Here is a 20,864-nt window from a genome sequence, read left to right as displayed (position 1 = left end):
GGATTCTGGTCAAGGCACATGATTTTTTTCCCTGTGGATTTTTCACTTGTATGTGCATTGTGGGTGGCTACTGTAAAGTTATTACCGTAGCTAGTCCCGGTATACTTTTTTATTTTTGCTGTCTTTGACTGTTTCACTCCTATCTGAATTCAACTTATGCCATTTATGGAACAAATAAAAACACAGTGGCAACTTAGCAGGGAAATTAGTCTTTGGACCCGTAAAAATTGAAATAACATACAATAGGGTATTTTACTTCATCAAAGAAAACGAAAGGCATTGATTGCGATTCGTTACCTACTATTAGTGTATTCATAATATAAAAATTATTTGGTTCTGGAAATCCCAGTTTAGACGAATGTTAATGATCAATTTTAACCTCATTTGAAAAAGATTAGATAGGCAGCCATGCGATGCCACTCCACGTGACGTCACAGGGACCCTGATGATATATGAGTAGTTTGGAGTTTTACATCGTCTGAGGTTACCAATGCATGCATGAGGCACAGAGCATCATCTATAAAAATTGCCTCGGGTTGGAAAGTTTCCTTCGTTTGATGGGGTATTAATAATCCGTATTTAAGCCAAGCACTACCTGCTAGCAGGGTACTCTATGCTACCGCCATGCTCGGCAGCAAGCAGCCTGCATCATAGTGGCATTCATATCCTCACTTCCAGGTGGCCTCACACGGCAGCAGCCAGACGTCACACGGGCTTTTCCCAGCATTCATACTTAGCCATCGCATTTTCGCACACTTGAAAATTTTCACTCTTCATTAAATCGCGAAAAAGGTATTGTCATTTAGAATACTAAAAGCGTGAAATATGTACTCCCGGAGTAGAAATCTTTCCATTTTGGCAATAAAAAAAATAGGAAACCACCCTATTGCAATAGTGACGTTTTCATATCCTGAGTTCACAATGTGATTCTGCCCCAGATTGTGCATGTCATTCTTAATCTTTTAGACCTTTAAGAAAAACTGTGCAACACTGGCTGATGGCAATGACTGACAATGAGCAAGGGTGACCTCACCTTCCGAAATAGCTTAGAAAAACCCCAGATCTCTGATCACTGAGTAATGGTTTGTATACCATGCAGCCACATATTGGTGTTCTTTTGGAAAAGAGTGCCAATAATTGTTATACTATATTTCATGTGCAATATGTTGTACGAATATGCAAGTTAAGGAAAGTACTGATCTTATTCCTCTCTGAAGTACCACCGATGCAAAAGAAAAGCAGTGAGGATAGGCTAATATCAGAGTTAAAGGACTTTATCCTTCATCTTAAAATATAACAGGTGCCTGATGTAACGAGCGATGTTTCTAGGGATTATGAGCACTCAAATAACCAAGTTTCTTCTGTATTGATGATGTTGTGTGACATAACTTGTTTGCTGTTTATGGTAACATGTTTGACCTATTCGTTATTTCATGAGATTGTGTACTCCCTTTCAGCTAAGCTCATTCCTAAAACATGTATTCATTAAATCACGTCTTTCGTAACCATGCTATGCGAGAGTTTACTGCCTACCTTCTTCATCACTACAAGTGTTGCTTATCATATTCAAAATTAATCGTTATTTTTTAATGTTGCAATTACCATTTGTAAAAACTTATTACTAGCCCAATATACAATTATTGTTGTTATTTGACACAGAGAGAGACTGATGTAATAACGAATGATTGGCCATGAAAAATAACTTTGTAAACACTCCATGTATTTTACAGAGTTTTATTTGTTGTGAGATTATTGAGGAGATCATCTGTTATATGACATGATAAATGCTGTCCTATTACATTGATTATTTCTTTGAATTTTTTTCAGGTCTTTCAGCACCAGTTCCCAGAGGCAGAAAAGGGAAAAAGAAGATGAAAGAGGCGAGGATGTTGAATGCCATGATGGAAGTGAATGACTGGAGTAGGAATGAAAAGTATGATGGTGACATCTTCTTGGAGAGTAACTACAAAAAGCATCTTACCAGGCATGCCAACAAGTAAGTGACTTTGCCTTTACGTTAATATTTTTGTCTGGTATTTTCTGATTAAGGGAGAGATCTATTTGAGAAGTAGATGATGGTGAAAAGTTTTCCAACATTTTCTCTCAGATACTTTTCATATTAATTGTTTCTAATGGTGTATTTACTTATTTTTATCAACATAGTTACTGGTCTTATAAATTTTACTTGGCTAGAGAAAATGTGTGGATAGGAAATAGCGAGGGCTTTTTGGAATTGATTGGAGAATGTAAACACTTAAAAGCTGGCCTTTTGAATAGTATTATTTTATCATCATTTATTACTGCTGTGCATGTCAGGCCATTAGTCTACAGATTTCATTGAAATACCGACAGAAAGTGAGTTTTGATGATTGAGATAATAAAAGAGGCTCTGAAGGTATTGCTGATCTAATATTACATATCAGCAGCTCCCACATGTACAATAAATAGGGTAGATATAAGTCTATAATAGTCCAAGAGTGTCAGTGTGCGTGGAAAGTATGTGTGTTATTGAGGATTTAAGAAGTTCAATCAAATCATTGACCCTCACAGTTGAATTGTTATTTAAATTTCTGTATATGTGTATTCTCCTCAGACTGAATGCCCTATTATGGTTTTTCAGAAAAAGTGGTGTGAAATTGTGCGCACTTTAATTTTTTAACACAAGTAAGTATCAGAAAATTAATGTCATTACCACCTTGTTAACAGTGTCCATAAATATATAGCTATGGGTTCATAATGGTGGACTATAGAGAAAGAAGGTAGTCCTATTGTCAGTTAGTATTTTTGGATACGAGGAATGGAAAGTAATCCAGTTACACATTTGCATCAACAACTGAAATACTGGTCGGCTTAATTGAAGCATCGTGTGAATATTAAGAGAGGCTTCAGCTGCAACATATTCAAAGGAAATTTTCTGAGCTCAATTAGTTTTGTTGCTTCACAGCTGTATTCTCCGGCTGTTGGAGTTAGAGGCTGTTTTTCTGTCTGTGTCTTAAGTTTCCTTAGCTTCATATCATTTGTTGAAGTCTGAACTGTCCTTGAAAGGAGAAACTAGCCTAAGAAGGGAAATTAAAACAAAGAAGTGAGGGGCCATAAAAATTTAACATATCCTCTTAATTATTATTTCTAATAGAATAGCAATGTACATGTTTTTCAGTCATTAATTTGTTATTCCATTTCAGAGTTTTGCTCCGGGTAAGAATGCTGTATTATATCAAGCATGAAATCATTGGAGATTTGGTTCAACAAATTGCAGATGGTGTACCTGTCAAGTGAGTAATAAATGTTGCCCTTAACATTTAAAGAGCACAGCTTATGGTAGTCTTTTACCCCTTTTTCACTTTGACCTTTGACTCCCTCCAACTCAGTCGTGCTCTTAATGCATTTGGCTGGAAGCTTGGTTTTGCTCTCAATTCAGTGATTAACCTAATGTTTTTCTTGGCAAACAAAGTTTGTGCAATGCATGGCCAAACCATTTTGTTTTCTGTGTGAAAAGAATTGGCTTATTGTTTTGACTGATTGCTCTTGTTCTTTGACTTGTGGGCTTGAAATCCATTCGCTTGATTATATATCTATGTGTGAAAAAATGAATAACTGGTGTACACAGCGTTGACATACAGTTGCTGATTTTCTGGACCTAATCTTTCTACTTCTCAATTTCTCTCAACAACTCAACATTCCTACAACTTTCTCTATAGTTTTATATTTTGAATGCTTGTTACTTCTACTTTTATCCTCCTATGAGAACCATGATGCTTTCATAATTTAGGCTTTCATTATACAAAAAAGTATTTATTTGGTTTAGTTAGGATAAATTTATGCCTTTATCATTCTTTTTTAACGACTATGTAAACGGATACAAAGTTGATGAATGCATCCTAAGAGCTCAAATTCTCAAGGCTTGCTGCAATAGTACTAGTTTGTGCTTCTGGAATACAAATTTTCATACTTTTTGTTCGTTGAGTGGAGCTTTTTAGATGTTTAGCAAGCAATATATATGTACATCTCTTAGGAAATATTTAAGGGTCTCAAAGATAAGCATGTATTCATAGCGAATTGTAATTGCTGCTAATTGGTTAGGTTTCCTTGCTGTCTGTTTGGGAATTCACTCTTACTTATAGCTTCAATTTTTGTCACCATCCTAAACAATTTATAGCTTCTGTGTCAAATTTAAGTTGAATTCCATAAATTATCGATGAAGTTGGTACTCAAGTGTTTATGTCTCCTGTGTATATTCACATAGTTTATCAAACTCCGTGCTCTATTCATAAAGGCTTGTCATTGTTTTTGACTATACTTTTGGAAGTAATTCATCATTCATGTGAAAGTCTTAGGTGGTCTCTGGGTACTGCCTTGTAAACTGAGAGTGAGTAAGTTAATGAATGGATCATAGTCAGTGTACTATTGAATAAAATCAGAATGATGTACTTTCTTCTTCCCTCGTTTTGGTTGGTCTATAAAAAAAGTATTTGAATTATCCTGCCTTAACGAATAGCTCAATGGCCTATTACTGGCTCATAATTAGTTTTTTATCTCTTCATTAGTGGTGATTGGTAGTTAAGCCATTGTGTCTCACCTTGTAAAACTTTCAAACACCTGGCTGTGTTTTATGTGTAGTTGTCTCAGAAAATTGGGTCATGGAGTTTGGACCCTAGGTTTTCAATTGCGCAACTGTTGCTAATTAGTCTCTGAATGTATGTACTGATATAATGATTGTAACACTGAATCTCACTCTGTTTAGGAATGTGGTGTAGATTTTTAGAGTGAAGAATGAAATTGAATTGTGTCTCAATGAAATTGAACATTACATGTACAGTTTATGCCCTATTTTTACTAGGCGTGACAGCAATTTCGTCTTTCCAACAATACAGCATGAAATGCCACTCAAGCATAAAGGATTCCATTCAGTTTTGAAGTATATCCAATCCTCATGAGGAAGGATTCTTTGCAATGAATATCTTGGTGGGTTGATTGATAATATTTGGTTAGAACATCTTATAATCAGTGAATTTGTTAATAGAGCTTACATTTCTTGTATGACATCTCTACCAAGTTAGAAATTTTCATGCACACCGTGGTTGACTCAATTTTTGTTCTACTGTAATCATAGCAGCAATTTTCTGATCGAAAATACCTCCAATCAAACTGTAAATGAGTGGTGAGGCTGTATTGTCCAGGGTTTCTGACAATCTGAAAGATTAGTTATTTATAGGTGCCTTTTTGCAGAGTCAGTGACTCCATGGCATATCGAAAATGGCAATGCCAGCTTGCCTGGCCTTTTTTTTTCTTCATAAAGGGCATAGATGAATAAGAGGGTGAAAAGTTCCCCCTCCAGGATTTTTCCCGTACTTCGGGCATCTAATTTGGGATCAAATAGGACTAATCTCCCCATATTACCAGCCCGCTAGGAGCCCATCAGGGCAGGCTTGCTCGTAAATACAGTTTTCACTTTTTTTTTGTCATCTTGGACTTGAAAGCATATTTTTTTATGCGGTTTGTGACATTTGAAAGCTTTTTTAATGGAGCAAGTGCCCAATTGTTTTCAAGAATTTTCAGCAGGACAAGGAGAAATGGCATTGATTTGAAAATTTCTAATGCGGGTTTTTATAAAATATTTCTGAGAGGGCCACAAAGAAAAAATGTTTTCCAGGGGTGTTTTTAAACACCTTTTGGCTAACGTATGGAAAAAAAATTTTAGGTTGTGGAACATCACGAAAAAAAATCTTTTTCTATGTCCTGGCCCTCTATAACACACAGTAAATACCATCTTACTTATATTGAATTTGCATATGAAAGTCAAATAAAATGTGTCAATTTGGAACATACCAAAGTGTGAATTGTACAGAAGTCGAGGACCACCTGTAATAATAAAAGTAATTGTTTCATGCTTTAGTTAGCACACATTCTATCAAAAAATGGGGCAATAAGATTCATCACGTGTATGTACATACATACCCAAAACCTTAACGAGTACCTCATTTTTTCCTCAAAATATCTTATGCTGAGTTAAAATTACTCATAAATTTACACACTGCCATTGAAACATTGGCAGCAATGACCATCATTACCCAGCTGATTTCCCGTGAAGATTTCATCAACAGCATTCGCCGGGAAAGCACCAAATCCTTCAGCATTAAATTTTTTCATAAAATTTTGCTAACTTAATTTGGCAAATTTAAACTTAGTATTGCTTTTAACATCTAATTAAGAACCCTATTGCCCATATTAAAAATTCCAAAATGAACATGTTTGCAAAATTTCAGGGTACCTAATAATTGTTCCCTGCCTCAGTGCAACAGTCAAAACTTATCTTCTTTTAAAAATATAAGAGTGTCATGTCACTAGTTAAGACTTTATTCATACCGATGCATCAAGGTATTGAAAGAAATTATTAACAATCAGAAAATTAGAAACAATCAGAAAATGAGGTTCCCGCTTAGTTATAATGCTCCCAGCTGGTGCTTTCATTCACCTTACTGTGAAATTTACAAAAGACATTTTGTAATGAATATGAAAACACTGCAGGAACAAGTCACTTTGTACACAGTCACGCGCACGGGTGCAAAGTTAAATACTCCAAAGGATGAAGTTCGCCATGAAAAATTATATTTATAGATTATATCCTGGATATCCTTAGATATCCTGGCTAATTCAAATATTTTTTCATGGTGTACTTCATCCTTTGGTGTGTTTGATGAATATGAACATCAAAAATAAAACATGCTATGCTAAAGGAAGTTAGAAGCTAAATAGGTTAGACATGAATTTGTAAGATGTTTAGTTGACGTCATAGAATCTTCATAAAGCCCTGTTTACACGGTACATTAACACGTACGGGTTAATGTCTAAATGTATGAACGCCCAAAATGCACCGTGTAACCACCCAACTTGTGCGAATGCATGCACAGGAAATAGAACCTGTTCTAATTTGGTTCATGCATTCGTACATGTTCCGTTCCGGTCCACAAAAATCATTCACGCAAACGTACATTAACTCGTACGGGTTGATGTATCGTGTAAACAGGCCTTAAAAACATACTTTCGGTGCATACCAGTCTTGAAAAGTTCATCGGTCTGAAAAAGTTCATTTTTCCTTGAAATCTGGGGTTTACTTTGAAGAAAATCAATGTATAAACCAAGTGGTGGATAATTTATTTCTGTTATGATGCTTGAATTTACTGACATCTAGTGGTGTAGCCAATTTTTATGGAATTGTGTAATTTATATTGATCATAATGAATGTAGAAGTGATGTTTTTTAAATCCTGGAGTTCATATTTGAGTAATTCTGCAGAATATGAGTAAAATTAGGTGGGCCATATATATTTGGTGGAAGTAATTTAATTGTATATAATCTCGAATAATACCAAAGTAGGTATTTCGGGAGAAATTTTGCCAAACTGAGTCGCCACATTCCAGCCACTCCAGGCTGTGGCAACTAAGTGTGTTCGTATTCAGCAGCTGACAGTGAACACAGTACAAGTGAGTGATGGAGGAAAGCCCGATTCATTGGACTTAGGACTTGAGTGTTGGCATCCAATTTAGCCAGTTGCTGAGTATAAGTGGGCAAGTGTGGGAGACACTTAGCAGAGATCTAATTCTGGATAGTTGTTACAGAATGACGAACTCGTTAGGTTACTTCTAAGTTCTATTTCAGGAGGGAAATTAGAATGAAGTAAATTAGATTTAATTGCTCCTTGAGCTGTGCAAAACCTTGTAAGTGAACATAGCTGTTCTGTCAGGAAATCACTTGGCTCCTTATCAGGCAGTGATAAATATTCTAAATATGTGCCATGAATTCAAGAGCTGGCTGTCAACAGCTGTACACCTTCTCCAAAAGCTTAATGCATTAAATTTTCTTCAAGTATTAAAGTGTGACTTCGGCCTATATATGTAAAGATGAATTCAAAAATTCAAATGGCCGGGGTTTGTGTTTAATAAAATGCAGTGATTTTCAATTTGCTCATTGTGAACAACTTGTGCATGATTTTTACATTCCTTTTCATGAACTTTTCCCATGATAGGAAACTTTCATGAAGACTGTCTGACTTCATAATCAAAAATAGCAATTTATAGTGCTATGAATACCTATACAGTTTGCAATTATGTGACTAAACCCCTTGCTCTGTTGCCTACAGACATTGCCTAGTCAGAATCTATGAGCATTATAGGCCCTCAAAATGGCAATGCAATGTAATTGTAAGCTACTTTCATGGTGAACTTGACGGTGTGGTTGGCAGAAAATATCTTAAGCTCTCATTTTCATTTTAAGTAAATGATATATTATGCAAGTGATTCCCCTTAAATATGCACTCCTAAGTTGTAAATTGTTCATATGAGGAGGAAGGTTGGGAAATTAAGCATTCGACATCTCCCATAGTAATATTAAAGTAAATTTTGTAGCTTGTGAATAAATTGAGTGACGTTGTCTTAAGTCAGTGAAGACCAGACAAATATAAGCAGTCGTAGTTAAATGATGTTTTTGGGAAACAACTGTATATGAGGTTACATTATACAATGACACTTACCTTTTGATTAATTTAGTTCAATTACTGTATTCTGTTAAATTTAATCTTTTGTCATCTAGTGGGAAACTTTATTTTTACTGCATATGTTATCTAGAGTAGATGTTTTCTTAAGATTTCATTGAATCATGATTTGATTTTCCAGTTCAGTTCAGAAATTGATTCTACAATACCAAATATAGTCTTCAAGGTATGGGGAATCATTTTGCTCAGTGAATCACCTAGAAGTGGTTTAAAAAATTCATCCATGCCTTAGCCTCATGGGAATTGAGAAAAATACTTATCCTACCTAATCTTGCCTCTTTAAACTTAGTAAGCTCAAATTTAATGCCATTTGTGATCTTCCCTAAAGCTGTTTTAAAGTTCTGATGGGCTTTTAATTCACGTTTTTGTGTAATTAGGATCAAAATTCATTATTTTAGCAATATCGTAGGAAATAATTTTTTTTCTCTCTAAAAATATATTTTAACTCTTTTAGGTTACTTGCAACTTGTTTCTAAAGTCTGTGTTGTCACGTTTGAAAATCACTGCGTTTATGAAGAAAAGTAAATGAATGTGTACGTGTAATTCATTTTATGACTATAGGGTAAATACAGTGTAACTGATATGTGATGTGGAATGGAGTTGTCTTGGCTGTATGGGTATTTGACTTGGCTTTATCATTTTTTCCTTCCTGGGTAATATGATGAGTTAAATTGCTCATTCAACCATTGCTCATTGAAATTAAGATAAATTCCATTTTTTACCATCTGTGATGATATCATCCAATATATCCTCTCATAAGTCATGTCCCACCCTCAGCTGGCCAACCCTGTTTCATCATACTTCATATTAAATATTTGTTTTTTTGAGCATTACCAAGCAGATTGTGAGAACATGGTGTTGTTAGTTTCATTTCATCCCCATATCACTCATTGTTAAATCACCATTCTCAATATGTCCCATTCATAGTTTCCATTACAATTTGTAATGAATTGCCTGTATAAAAGTGTGTGCACAAGAAAAAGTTTGTGGTAGTTGTATTGGTTTCTGAGAGGAAGGCTGTACCTCACTTGTGTACAGAATGTTGGAGATATACCCTCCGTATTGTGACTCGCCGCCAACCCCATGGTGGGACACCGAGGCTGACAAGTCCCTGCTGGCGGGGACCTACAAGCACGGATACGAGCGGTACCGAGAGATACGTGCAGACCCGACGCTTTCCTTCCTCGCTCAGGTTGGCCCGCCACCGCCCCTCCCCGAGGACCCAACTTTCTGTTCCACTCCCTCCTCCCCTCCCCGGGACACCATCACCACAACCCCCCGTCAACGGCGACAACCCAACGAGAATGCATCCAAGTAAGTGTTTTGGTGATGTGGGCCACAATTCCCACCTCATGCAAGGGCAGTGTGAGATGAATTAGCCTCGTAATGTGATTGGTTTGCGGAAGCAGAATTCATGGTCATGAAAGTAATTGTGTGGAAGTACTTAAAAATATTATACATCTTCATTTCTCATGTCATTGTTTCTCTATGTTGATGTGAAATGGTGTCAAGATTGCTTGTATGTGGCTCTTAATTGGAGATAAATAATTACTATATGGTGGCGTGTGCTCTTCTCTTGTGTTAAGTGTTGTTAATTCTTCTGGCTGGGAAACTTTTTATTGATGATAGACTTTCTCTGCTTATAATGCTTAAATAGCCCCTTCCCTTTGCATGGAGGATTGCTGCCTCATGTATTCCACCCTGCATGCCATCTGCGAGCTATTTGCTTAATGTGCAGTTTTTACCTGTATTATTATCTGCCTCCCATGTCTCCCTGTTCAAACTATTCTAGCATACTAAACAAAAATTTTCATGTGAACTCTAATGCCATGTTTACTGTAGTACTACTTTGGGATAAGGAGTGTTGGGCCTCTAGCACTAAAGCTTTTGTTCATATTTATCTTATGATTTTAAAATTTCATATAAATGTTATAATAATGAATCCTCATCATGAAATTTATATAAAAAGTGGGAAAGCTTACTTTAAACTTAGATATTGCTAACAAGGAATGATTTAGTGAGCTGACTTAAATTACTGTCATGTTACCAAGTTACTACCATCTCACACATTTTTCTGTTGGTATTTTTGAGCAGTATGGATGAGGACAAGATATCTGAGGATGAGGATGAATGCATGGCTGTTGAAGGCCATGGTGTTGGTCAACCAGGCAGCATGGCTGGAAATCCAATGGGTGATGGTGGAGGAGAGCGTAACTTAGGTGGCTCCTCTCGTCCTCATAATCCCAGCCATGATCATCATCACCCAACCCCAGAGGAAGCTATGATGCGCTACCAGCATGTGAACACATCCAATGCCCCCCCTACTTCAATGGCTCAGTCAGTATCGGGGCAGTACTCCATGTCAGGGATGTCTGGTGATCGCTCTCAGGTGAGGCTACAGTTTTTCAATCAATTATTCGTTTTATTGATGTTTTCACTAAATATTAGTTACAGAGTAGAAATGTGAATTACCAAAAAAAAGTGGATGTGGGACGGAAAAAAACTGTGCCCTTCTATCTCTGTGAAATATGTGTAGTTGAAGTTAATAGCATTGATTCAAGGATGTATATCCCACAAGTTCTGTACTTGGATTGGAATGGAAAGAATTTTTTAGAACATCTCATACTTCAACCTATGAATTTTGAGATGACCCAAAAAGTCTGGAATAATCTAATCTTTGAGATCCTGCTTATAACTACTTTGTAGTCATCTACCAATGTTCGGATTCATAGTATTTTATTCATAAAATTTCAATTTAAGGCACAGTATTACCTTTAATTTCCCTAAATGGGTTGCTCAAATTAAATGACAATTATGATAGTTCTGACCATGAATTATAGGAATGGTATCCTTCACGCCAACAGTTGGTCTAAAAACCTGAATTAGAGCTTAATTTTCAATAGCGCTTCAAGCAAATATATTATACCAATTATTTGTTGAGGGTCAATGATGACATCTTTATGTCATATTTACTCTTATCCTGAGCCATTTTGAGTCAACCTTTTTTTCAGCACAAGTCTTCCTCAGCACATGCTGTGTGCTCTACCATAATGGTTCGTAGTTGTTGTGAGCCATGGCATGGTGAAAAGTCATGAAGTCAGGATGTGGCATCATAATCTTTTCTTAGATCCTTCATTGTGTGTATAAGGGAATTTTATTGATAAGGTGAAAGATGCCTCGGGGCAAGTTAGGCATGAAGTTGTTGGCTTCCCTTCGGAGTCTTTCCTGCGCAGTTGTAGCATGTATTGCCTTTGAGCATGCAAATTTTAGCAACCATGGCTTAAGTCTACATAGAAGCTGTTAGTTTCTACTTAGTTCCAGTCATGAATTAGGTCCTTTTTTTCAGTATTGATTAACTTATACAATAATACTTATACCATACTTCATAATACTACCATACTTCACAATCTGGATCTCTCAATGCTTTTCACAAGTAATAGTCTATTTTCAATGCTATCACCACCACCTCACCCTGCTATCCTTATCTCACAAACAATAAAAATGTTTTATTGCAGGCCATGTCTCAAGAACAACATAATCAAATGATGCAGCAACTCTCAGATGCTCAGGCCCAACAGCAAGCTCAGAGCGAGATGGAAAATCAAGGTGCTGGTGGAGCATGGCCATCTGTCGCTGACCTCAACACTAGACTGCGGCGAGTGATAACATCATACCAGAGGAACTACAAGAAGGAAGAATTGAAAATGGCTCAGAAGGCAAAGGCAAGATATCACATTGTTGTGGATTATATTTTCTCAGTAAATTATACTATATTTTGTTTAAATTCCAAGTATTGCCGCCATTTTATTTCATTTTTCTTTGAAGTAGAATAGTGTGAAAATTCTTCATTATGTGGCTCATCTCTGTTAAATATCTTTAATGCATGCTATATCTATTTGGCAGCTGCATGCATTGGCGGCAATAACTGAAGGCCTTCTCTTATTTTGATCCCAATTTACAAGCATTAGCCCTTATGCCCTTAGAAAGCTTGTTATTCTGAATGTTTTCCCAAATTCCTTTCCGAATTAATGTAAAAGTGTGTTAAATGCATAAGTGATCTCAATTTTTAATGCATCAATAACTGTTACTTGAAAAGCTTTTTGATAATGTTTTTCACCATCAGTGGACATTAGAAAGATGTAAAAAATGCAGTATTGTGATCAGTTGCCTAGTTCTAGAACTAAAGCTGGTTTTAAAGCAACTTCATGGTAAGACTTTACATACTAGGGTTGTGGAAAGTTATTGATCTTTCTTGCCATTCCAGTGGACACAGCATAAGGCTCAGTGCAGTTTACCCTTTCTATCATTTTCATACAAGCAATTACTGAATATTTACTATCAATTAATTACTTTCCTAGGTCACAAAGTAAATAGTCAAATTTACAGTCGGAGCAACTTAGGTTAAGGTTTTTTTTAATATCTATCATTTTACCACATCCATATATTAGAATGTTTTTATAAATACAGTAAAAAATCTGTTCCAAACAAAATGCATGGGACCATTTTTTTTATTACTTTGTTTACTGGGAGTTTGTTCTCTGAGGTATTCTGCATGCTGCGTTGGGTCAGGGGCAATTCTAATTACTCACTCTTTTATTAGTGAATTTCCAGGAGTGGCTTGCAGACCGCATTACACAAAATTCTCATGTGCAATAGCGTAATTTAATCCCTACTAATGCTCCCTTACCTGATAGAATACTCTGGACTGACTGCAAGTAGGTCTCTTAGCAAGTCTTGGTAATGATACAATTTACTGCAATCACTAAAAGCCAGTGTATGATTATGAGAATCCAAATAAATATTAGCAGATCCTAGAAGAGGTTCTAGCTATAGAAATACTGGGTGGAAAAAGCAATGTCATCACCGCACCATAAAAAGTACTCTCATCATATTAATTTATGGGAAAGAATAGGATTGCCTTGACTGCATAAACAGTGAACAATCAATCTCATACATTCACTGCATACCCACTTCAATGATATCGCACTCTCCACTTTGTCTATCTGGCAAACCAAGAACTCCACCAGAATCCAACAATATGCCCTTTTCACAACAGAAATCACCCCTTGCTCGTGCAGTTGGAGGGTAAGAATATGATGCACATGTTACTGAATGTGAGGCCTCTACATTCTCACTGCACTCTTGTCCAGAAACAACATTATTTTTCTATATTAACCCCATGGGGGCATTCACTCCATCCAGCCACTGCCATATTAAGGATGCAGTCATCCAGGCATTTTTATTGCTGGCATATGGACATTGCATCCTCATCACATTTTTAGCTTAGCATATTTGGCGACAATGGCAACTTCTCTGAGCCATCATTATTTGATGAGAGGAGAACTGTAAACTGCTCCTTACTCATCTTCCCTCATGGCAGGCCTCTCTTTTCACATTTAATGTGTGGTCGGGTAGTATAGCTTGTAAATAAAGCCTGCTTCATCGGCATTGAAAATGTCCTTCCGGTGTATCTCGCACCAATCAAAAATTATAGCCTCTCCTTCCAGCTCTCTACCACAGGGCTAACTGCAGTCTCTTCTCCACAATTTTAAGGAGGACATATTCCAGCATTTCTTGAACGTATCAAGCTAACCATATAATGCCATTAAGTTATGGTTGCCTGATTTCAAGTCCTCCATCCTTACTTGATCCTGCAGGATGGATCCTAATATTGAAATAAATTTGGACGGTGACCAGGAATATTAATTAAGACAGCTTAGTCTAGGTCCTCCTTGATGTTGGTCTTCTTAGCATTCAGAATAACCTGGAAAAAAAACCTGTTATTCTTTGGGATAACCTTTTCTTATAAGTTTTTTGGCAAAATTTTTTATGAAGTGGTCAATTCCATGAAACAAGGCCAACTTTTTATTTTGTTAATCGGAAGTTTTTCGTCAATCAAGAGTTCGTTATTTGGGAGTGTTGACCTATGCATTAAAATAGGAATTTGGTGGGACCGATGGCATATGTTCATTCATCAGAGTTCTTTGTTTAGTGCCAGTTATTTAGGCAGAAGTTTTATTGTAGCTATTATCCCACCTGTGTGCAAAATTAATTTTTACATTTTGATTTTAAGTCAGAATAAGTTACTTCATAGTTGATCATAAACCAATTGAATGGTACCATCTAAATTTGTAGTAAGCGGCATTATGGTGATACTGGGTTGTGTGTACTCGGATTCTTCATATGCTATGTAGATTAGATTTCTTTCATCTTCATTCTTCACCATTTGGCCACATCTTTGCTCTTTTCCTGATTTCTCTTTTGCCTGATTGATTTAATCAGACTCCAATTACTGTAACTCCAACGATTCCTGACTGTCGACAACGGTGGCCACAGAAAGTAGAAAGAAGTAAAGTGGAGCAAATGGTTCGAGATAGGGAGAAGGCTCGCATGGACATGAATCAAAGAAGGTGGTCCAGGAAAGAAGAGGCTGACTTCTACCGTACTGTCTCAACCTTTGGTGTTGAGTATGATAGGTGTGTATACCTTTATTTTACCTTTCATTTATCATTTATTATGTGATGCCAGGCTTTCTGAACTGAGTATTTTGATGCCTGAATCTAGTAAAGATTGTATTGCAATGGAGCACCTCATAAGGAAGAGGGAACATTAAATTGACAAAGTAAAAATTTGAAAAAAAAGTTGCATAATAGTAAGTGAATTTCTGTTGGTTACAAAGTACAGTAGAAGCCCGGTTTTACAAGTGCTCATAATCCCTCGGAAATTACTCGCAAAACCAAGTGCTCGTTGTATCCAAAGGAGCAATAAACCTACCCAAATCTCACAATCGTTCGTATTTACAGTTTTTCTTTTGTGTCCGTGGTATTTAAAGAAGTTAAACTTGTAGAAAGTCATTATCAGGCACAATATAATTGGATATCAATATATTTAAAGAAGGAAATGGGGTAACCCGCACCCAAGTTAAGCCATATGTTCAAACAAATTTTAGGGATTGCGCGGAAGTGCATCACAGTTCTTCTGATATGATGTGAAACTTTGAATTCTACTGAATTTTGGAGAGTATGAAGAAAAGATAATGAAGATTCACTATGATCGGTCACTAAGAAGAGGATTTCTGCTATCAGCACAGTAATTCTGCTTTTATAAATTTTTTACAATTGACTACTCTGTGGTGCTGAGTCCTCGCTCACTAACCTACAGTTGATTGTTATTTTACCATCTTAGTAATAATTGTGATTTTCCTGCATGGCAATAGCTGACGATGTCTAGATCGAACTGCATTCCTATGCATAGTATACATCGCCGGATAGCATGCAGCGACAGGTAACGATGCACTAGCTTTCAATAAGTCAAAAGCCAATGTAAGGGCGACGATCTAACTACGACAATGCACTTTCAGCTTCTTTACCTGACACGGGAAAAGATGGAGGGGGTTTCCCGTGCTTAAGACGAAGCCTATGGTAATACTATAGAGAAGAAGCCAGCCAAAGAAGATGGGGGAACTAACTTCCTCTCCCGCAGTCATCTTTCTCCCATTCCCCTCCCATTGATAGCTAGGCGTAGCAAAAGAAGAACGTAAAATGGGAGTGTGCGGAGCATACTCAAGGCCATAAATCACAAAAATGGTTGGACATACTGGCTTTAGGTGTAGTGGATCTGACACGCATCTTGTGTTTTTAGTTTAATAAACTGATAATACGAAACATAATAGTTAATGCTTGCTTAGCTGTGCATCGCCCTCGAGAAATATCTGTCGTAAAAACAAGCATACACAGTGGAAGGAACTTTTTGACCTCGCTAAATCCGACTTATTTTACACGTAAAACATAGGCCATATGGCGGTACAAAGACTGTCAATCGCAAAAACGCGATTCTTGTAAAATGCCGTATTCGCAAAACCAGGCTTCTACTGTACAGTGCAACCTCGATATAAAGACACCCCACGGTGCTCAAATAAACACTCGCTATAGCTAATTGTTGCTTTACCGCAGGTGGAGCAATTATAGCCAATGAGTCTTTTGTCAACTCTTATGTAAGAACAGGGTTGGTGCAGCGACGGAGACATTTCTATCCGATAACATTTTATTTATTTTTATTTTTATTTATTTTAACTTATGCATAAATCCAGATGAAAGGCGATGATTTTTGCATCACTAAATTTCCTTACCTTAATAACAAACTGAACTGTTTACTTAGCGAACGATAGTTTACCACATGAATTTGAGACCAGGCACTCCATGTTAACTTCATTTCTAACATATCGCCAGCAATTACAGGGATTAGGGACTCTTGGCGAAGGTTTTATGGCGATGGAACTCTTGCTATGGGGAGTGCCAACACCAAAAAGGTCTCGTAACAACGAATTTTTTTGTATGCAAATCATTGGGTCAATTGACTGTGTTTCGGTTATCTCTTGTAATCGTGGGTGTCTCACAATAGCCCGAACTTGCTTTAATGCGGTTCCTCTTATGTCACTTGGAAATTGTTAAAGGTATTGTAAGATAAGTGGGCAATAGTGGTTAAAAAATAAGGAATAAATTCCACACACGGTCATGTTAATAGTAGCTTTGACCTTTATGTCCATGCCAAGTTTCCCTGTACATATATAAATTCACTACAGTTGAGCACTCTGAATCCGGTACCATCAGAAGTTTGGTGATGCTGAATTTGGGTTTTTGCCAGATTTCGTATGCTGTGCTAGTAAATAGAATAATTTGGGGGTCTGCAGTATTTTTTACGAGGGAATTTGATAAGTTACAACAAAATGAGATGAAATTTAAGTTAAATGTTGAATATACAAATAGTTTTTGATTAATAAGAAAGTAATTGTCTCTAAATTTACAAACAGTCATATTTAAACATAAGGTAGTATCACTAAATGTCCAAGTAAAAAGACTGTACAGAATGTGTATGCATGAAAATATCGCAGAATATCACACATTAAATGTTATTAGTGATTATAAATTAAATAAAACATTATAATGTGTGAAAATTCCCTTCCGATTGATATGCATCATGTTTAATATAGTTCAATTAAGTGTCTACTATCTATGTTTTCAACTCCATTGATGCTGGTCGGCAGAATTTCATCACTTTTTTTAATTTTAATGATATTTTTCCAGAATTTTCGAACCATTAAAATGAAAAAAAAATTATGATCTGGCCTGACAAATTCCTGGGGTTGCCTTCTAAAAATTGAATCTCTCAAATTCTTCCTCCTCAACAATGCTTTTTTTTCCTCCTCCTTATTGGTTGAATTTCTTTGGAGTATATGGTGTCTGTAGCTCATATTTCCTATTTTACAGGAAACGTGGAAGATATGATTGGAATCGTTTTCGTGCAATATCTCACCTGGATCGTAAGTTTGATGAATCAATGACTGAGTATTACAAAGCATTTTTGGCAATGTGCAAGAGGTCTTGTGGGCTCAAACTGCTGGACGATGAAGGTAATATACCTTTGAGTCGCTGCTCAATTATGAATTTCATTTGCATATAAATACCAAATTCTCTTCACTTGTGTGTGTATTCCAGTCAACTATCCCGATATGCCTTTGGAGCCATTACCTGAGGATAAAGCACGCCGAACTTTGGAAAGAATAGAGCTCTTGCGAAGAGTTAGAGAAGATGTTCTTTCTCATCCAAGGCTTGGGGAACGATTGGCCTTGTGCAGGCCATCACCTGAACTCCCTGACTGGTGGATATGTGGACGCCACGATAGAGAGCTTCTCCTGGGTACTGCCAAGTAAGTAATGCATTCAATTGAATAAGAAATTTTGTCCACAAAATCATTAACATGATTAGAATTAGTGACACAGGAAATATTCAAGGTCTCAGTAATAGCAATATTTTTTCTAGCATAATTTGTTCCCTATGTTTTTACTTTCAAAATTTAATGCATCAGTTCAAAATTTAATGGAGAAATGTAATTTATTTTGTAAATAATCTTGCAGGAAAATTTTCTTACCTGATATGAAGTCATTTTCATTACAGTATTACTGATTGCTGGTGTATTTGGTATTTTTTATTGCTAAGATTTCTTGTAAAATACAAAATTCAGGTGCTAGACTAATCATATCAATCATATTTCCTTTAGGCATGGTCTTGGAAGAACTGAATTTTACATCTTAAATGATCCAGAGCTTTCATTCCGCGAGTTTATGCGAGAGAGCTGCAGCTTACAAAAGGAAATTCCGGTTGTGGAGGAGAATGCCAAAGATTTGAATAGCAAGGATAGTGCGTCATCAAGGCCAAAGGAGGAAGAGCCACCTGTACCAGTTAGTACACCAAGTGACCTCCTTCAGATGGATGGGGCTGCTATGATTGTGAAGTTGGAGAAGGGTGAAGGAACTCTCAAGATAGAGAGGATAGGCGTGAAAAAGGAAGCAACGCCACCTACCCCTGTGGAGGAGGATGAGAAGATTGACGAAGTTCCTGCTCCAAAAGATGCGACTGAGGGCAAGGAAGAGGCTGGGGAGAAAAGTCCATCTGTAGTAGCGTTGAAGGAGGAGACCACGAGCTCAGCAACCAAGGGTGCTGAGGGGAGTAAAGAAGGAGGTGAGGCTGAAGAAGTGGGTGCAGGGGAAGGGGGGAAGGAGAAGACCGAGGAAGGTGAGGGCACACCTGAAGTGAAAGAAGAGGGAGAACCCTCTTCATGCTCTGAAGGCATGGCCAAAGTCCATAGTAAGGAGGGAGAGGAGGAGGCGATGGAAGTTGAGGAGGAGAGTGGCAAGGGTGAGCAAGAAAAGGTGACCATCAAAGAAGAGAAGATGGATGTGGAGGAGGAAGAAGTGGGTGAAGTGAAGGCAGAGGAGGCGGAGTGTGCAGATGTGAAAGACGAGGCTGCCACTTTGAAGGAAGAGGGAGTAGGGGAGGTAGAAGAGGTGAAGGAGGAGCAGGTGGTGAAGGAGGAAGTGGGAGAGGAAAATTGGACTGGAGGTGATTTGGGGAAGGTGGATTTGTTGGGTGCTGAAGACTGTAAGATATCTGTAAAGGAAGAAAGTGGAGTGAAGACTGAAGGGGGGGAGCTTGTAAAGGAGGAAGAGACTGAGGAGAAAACATCATTAGTTGAGTCCTCCAATGCCCCTAAAGAGGGCTATGAGGAAAAGGCACTTGCTGAAGATGCACCTGAGTCAGCTAAAGCTGAAGCAGTTAGCAAACCGGAGGAATGTAAGGAAGGTGAGAAGGCATCAGCGGAAGAGGAGATAGAGGCTATGGAAGAGGAGGAAGCCACCAACGAAAAAGAGAAGGTCGTGGAGGAGAAGGTGGCTGCTGTTGAAGAGAAGGCTGCTGAGGAAGAGAAGGCTGATGAGGAGGAGAAGACCTCAGAGAAGGAGAAGGTTGAGGAAGAGAGTGTTGGGGAGAAGGGTGAGCTTGAGAATAAGGATAAGGGTGAAGAGGTGACTGAAGTGCAATCTGTAAGTGATAGTGAGAAAGTGTCTGAAGATACTGAAAAGGAGGTGAAGGACAGTGATGACAAATCTGTTGAGGGGGAGGACAAAAGTGGTGCTAAGACATTAGATGAGGAAGATGCACCTCAAAAAGCCAAAGATAAGGAAGAAAGGGAAGAGGGTGAAAAGGTTAGTGAAGCTGATAGGAGTTCAAATGTAGTTAGTGATGAAAAAGTTGCTGATGCCGACAAAGTGGAGGAATGCAAGAAAGATGAGGAAAGTCCTGAAATGAAAGTTGTGGATAAGAAAGAAAAGGATGTCACTGTTGAAGCAAAATCTGAGGAAAAAGGACCATCAGAAGAAAATTTGCCTGAAAATTCTGCGGAGATGGTTGGTGAGAGCAAAGCAGAGGCAAAGGAAAGTGAGGAAGTTTCTTCTAGGAGTGTGAAAGAGGAAACCAGTGTAATTGTTGTGGAACCTGATATTGCCATGTTGGCTGAAGTAGGCAAAGATGAAAATCTTGTGGCAGTGGATAACGAAGTGCAAATCATCCCTGCTGATCAGATGGCAGACTCATCCATGTCCCAACGGAACACATCACTTTGGCCAAAGGTATGGTTACTTTTTGTTAATGATTAAATTATCAGTGTTATCAATTCCAACTTCTGTTCGATAGTCTGTAGTCTGGCACTTGGACTTACCATGACATGTGCGAAATGCATAATTGACCCTCATTATATTATCCCTCTTGATTATAGGTATAATTTGGGTGTAGACAGCTGTGCTTGAACATATTTGTTAGTCATCCTTTTCCACCTACATTATCTTGGTTCATATTTTTGGGAGCAAGTATTTTGATGAGGGACTTGGTGTAGTGTTTTTATTTAAATCTCTTATCACGGTTGAGGTTATTTCCAATTTGCTAATGATAAGCAGAAAAGGTGGATTAAAGTAGTTGTATCGATT

The 20,864-nt window shown here is 37.5% G+C and overlaps 1 protein-coding gene across 6 annotated transcripts in view; it reads left to right on the top strand.

Annotated features, from left to right (window-relative positions):
* LOC124155491 (chromodomain-helicase-DNA-binding protein 7) overlaps nucleotides 1-20,864 on the top strand; it is a 115,434-nt gene that overhangs the window by 75,155 nt on the left and 19,415 nt on the right. For 4 of the 6 annotated variants that reach the window (XM_046529343.1, XM_046529345.1, XM_046529341.1 and 1 more), the window contains exons 24-32: nucleotides 1,828-1,996; nucleotides 3,183-3,272; nucleotides 9,587-9,862; nucleotides 10,643-10,937; nucleotides 12,064-12,270; nucleotides 14,831-15,024; nucleotides 17,815-17,957; nucleotides 18,043-18,253; nucleotides 18,605-20,510. In XM_046529343.1, coding sequence (XP_046385299.1) covers nucleotides 1,828-1,996; nucleotides 3,183-3,272; nucleotides 9,587-9,862; nucleotides 10,643-10,937; nucleotides 12,064-12,270; nucleotides 14,831-15,024; nucleotides 17,815-17,957; nucleotides 18,043-18,253; nucleotides 18,605-20,510 — 3,491 coding nt within the window. The remainder of the gene's footprint in view (nucleotides 1-1,827; nucleotides 1,997-3,182; nucleotides 3,273-9,586; nucleotides 9,863-10,642; nucleotides 10,938-12,063; nucleotides 12,271-14,830; nucleotides 15,025-17,814; nucleotides 17,958-18,042; nucleotides 18,254-18,604; nucleotides 20,511-20,864) is intronic. The other 2 variants (XM_046529344.1, XM_046529346.1) reach the window with 2 other exon arrangements.

This window comes from Ischnura elegans, chromosome 3, assembly GCF_921293095.1.
Source record: "Ischnura elegans chromosome 3, ioIscEleg1.1, whole genome shotgun sequence".
NCBI classification, from domain to species: Eukaryota; Metazoa; Arthropoda; class Insecta; order Odonata; family Coenagrionidae; genus Ischnura; species Ischnura elegans.
The sequence above is the reverse complement of the archived record's forward strand: the minus strand, read 5'-3'. Positions and strand labels throughout refer to the sequence as shown.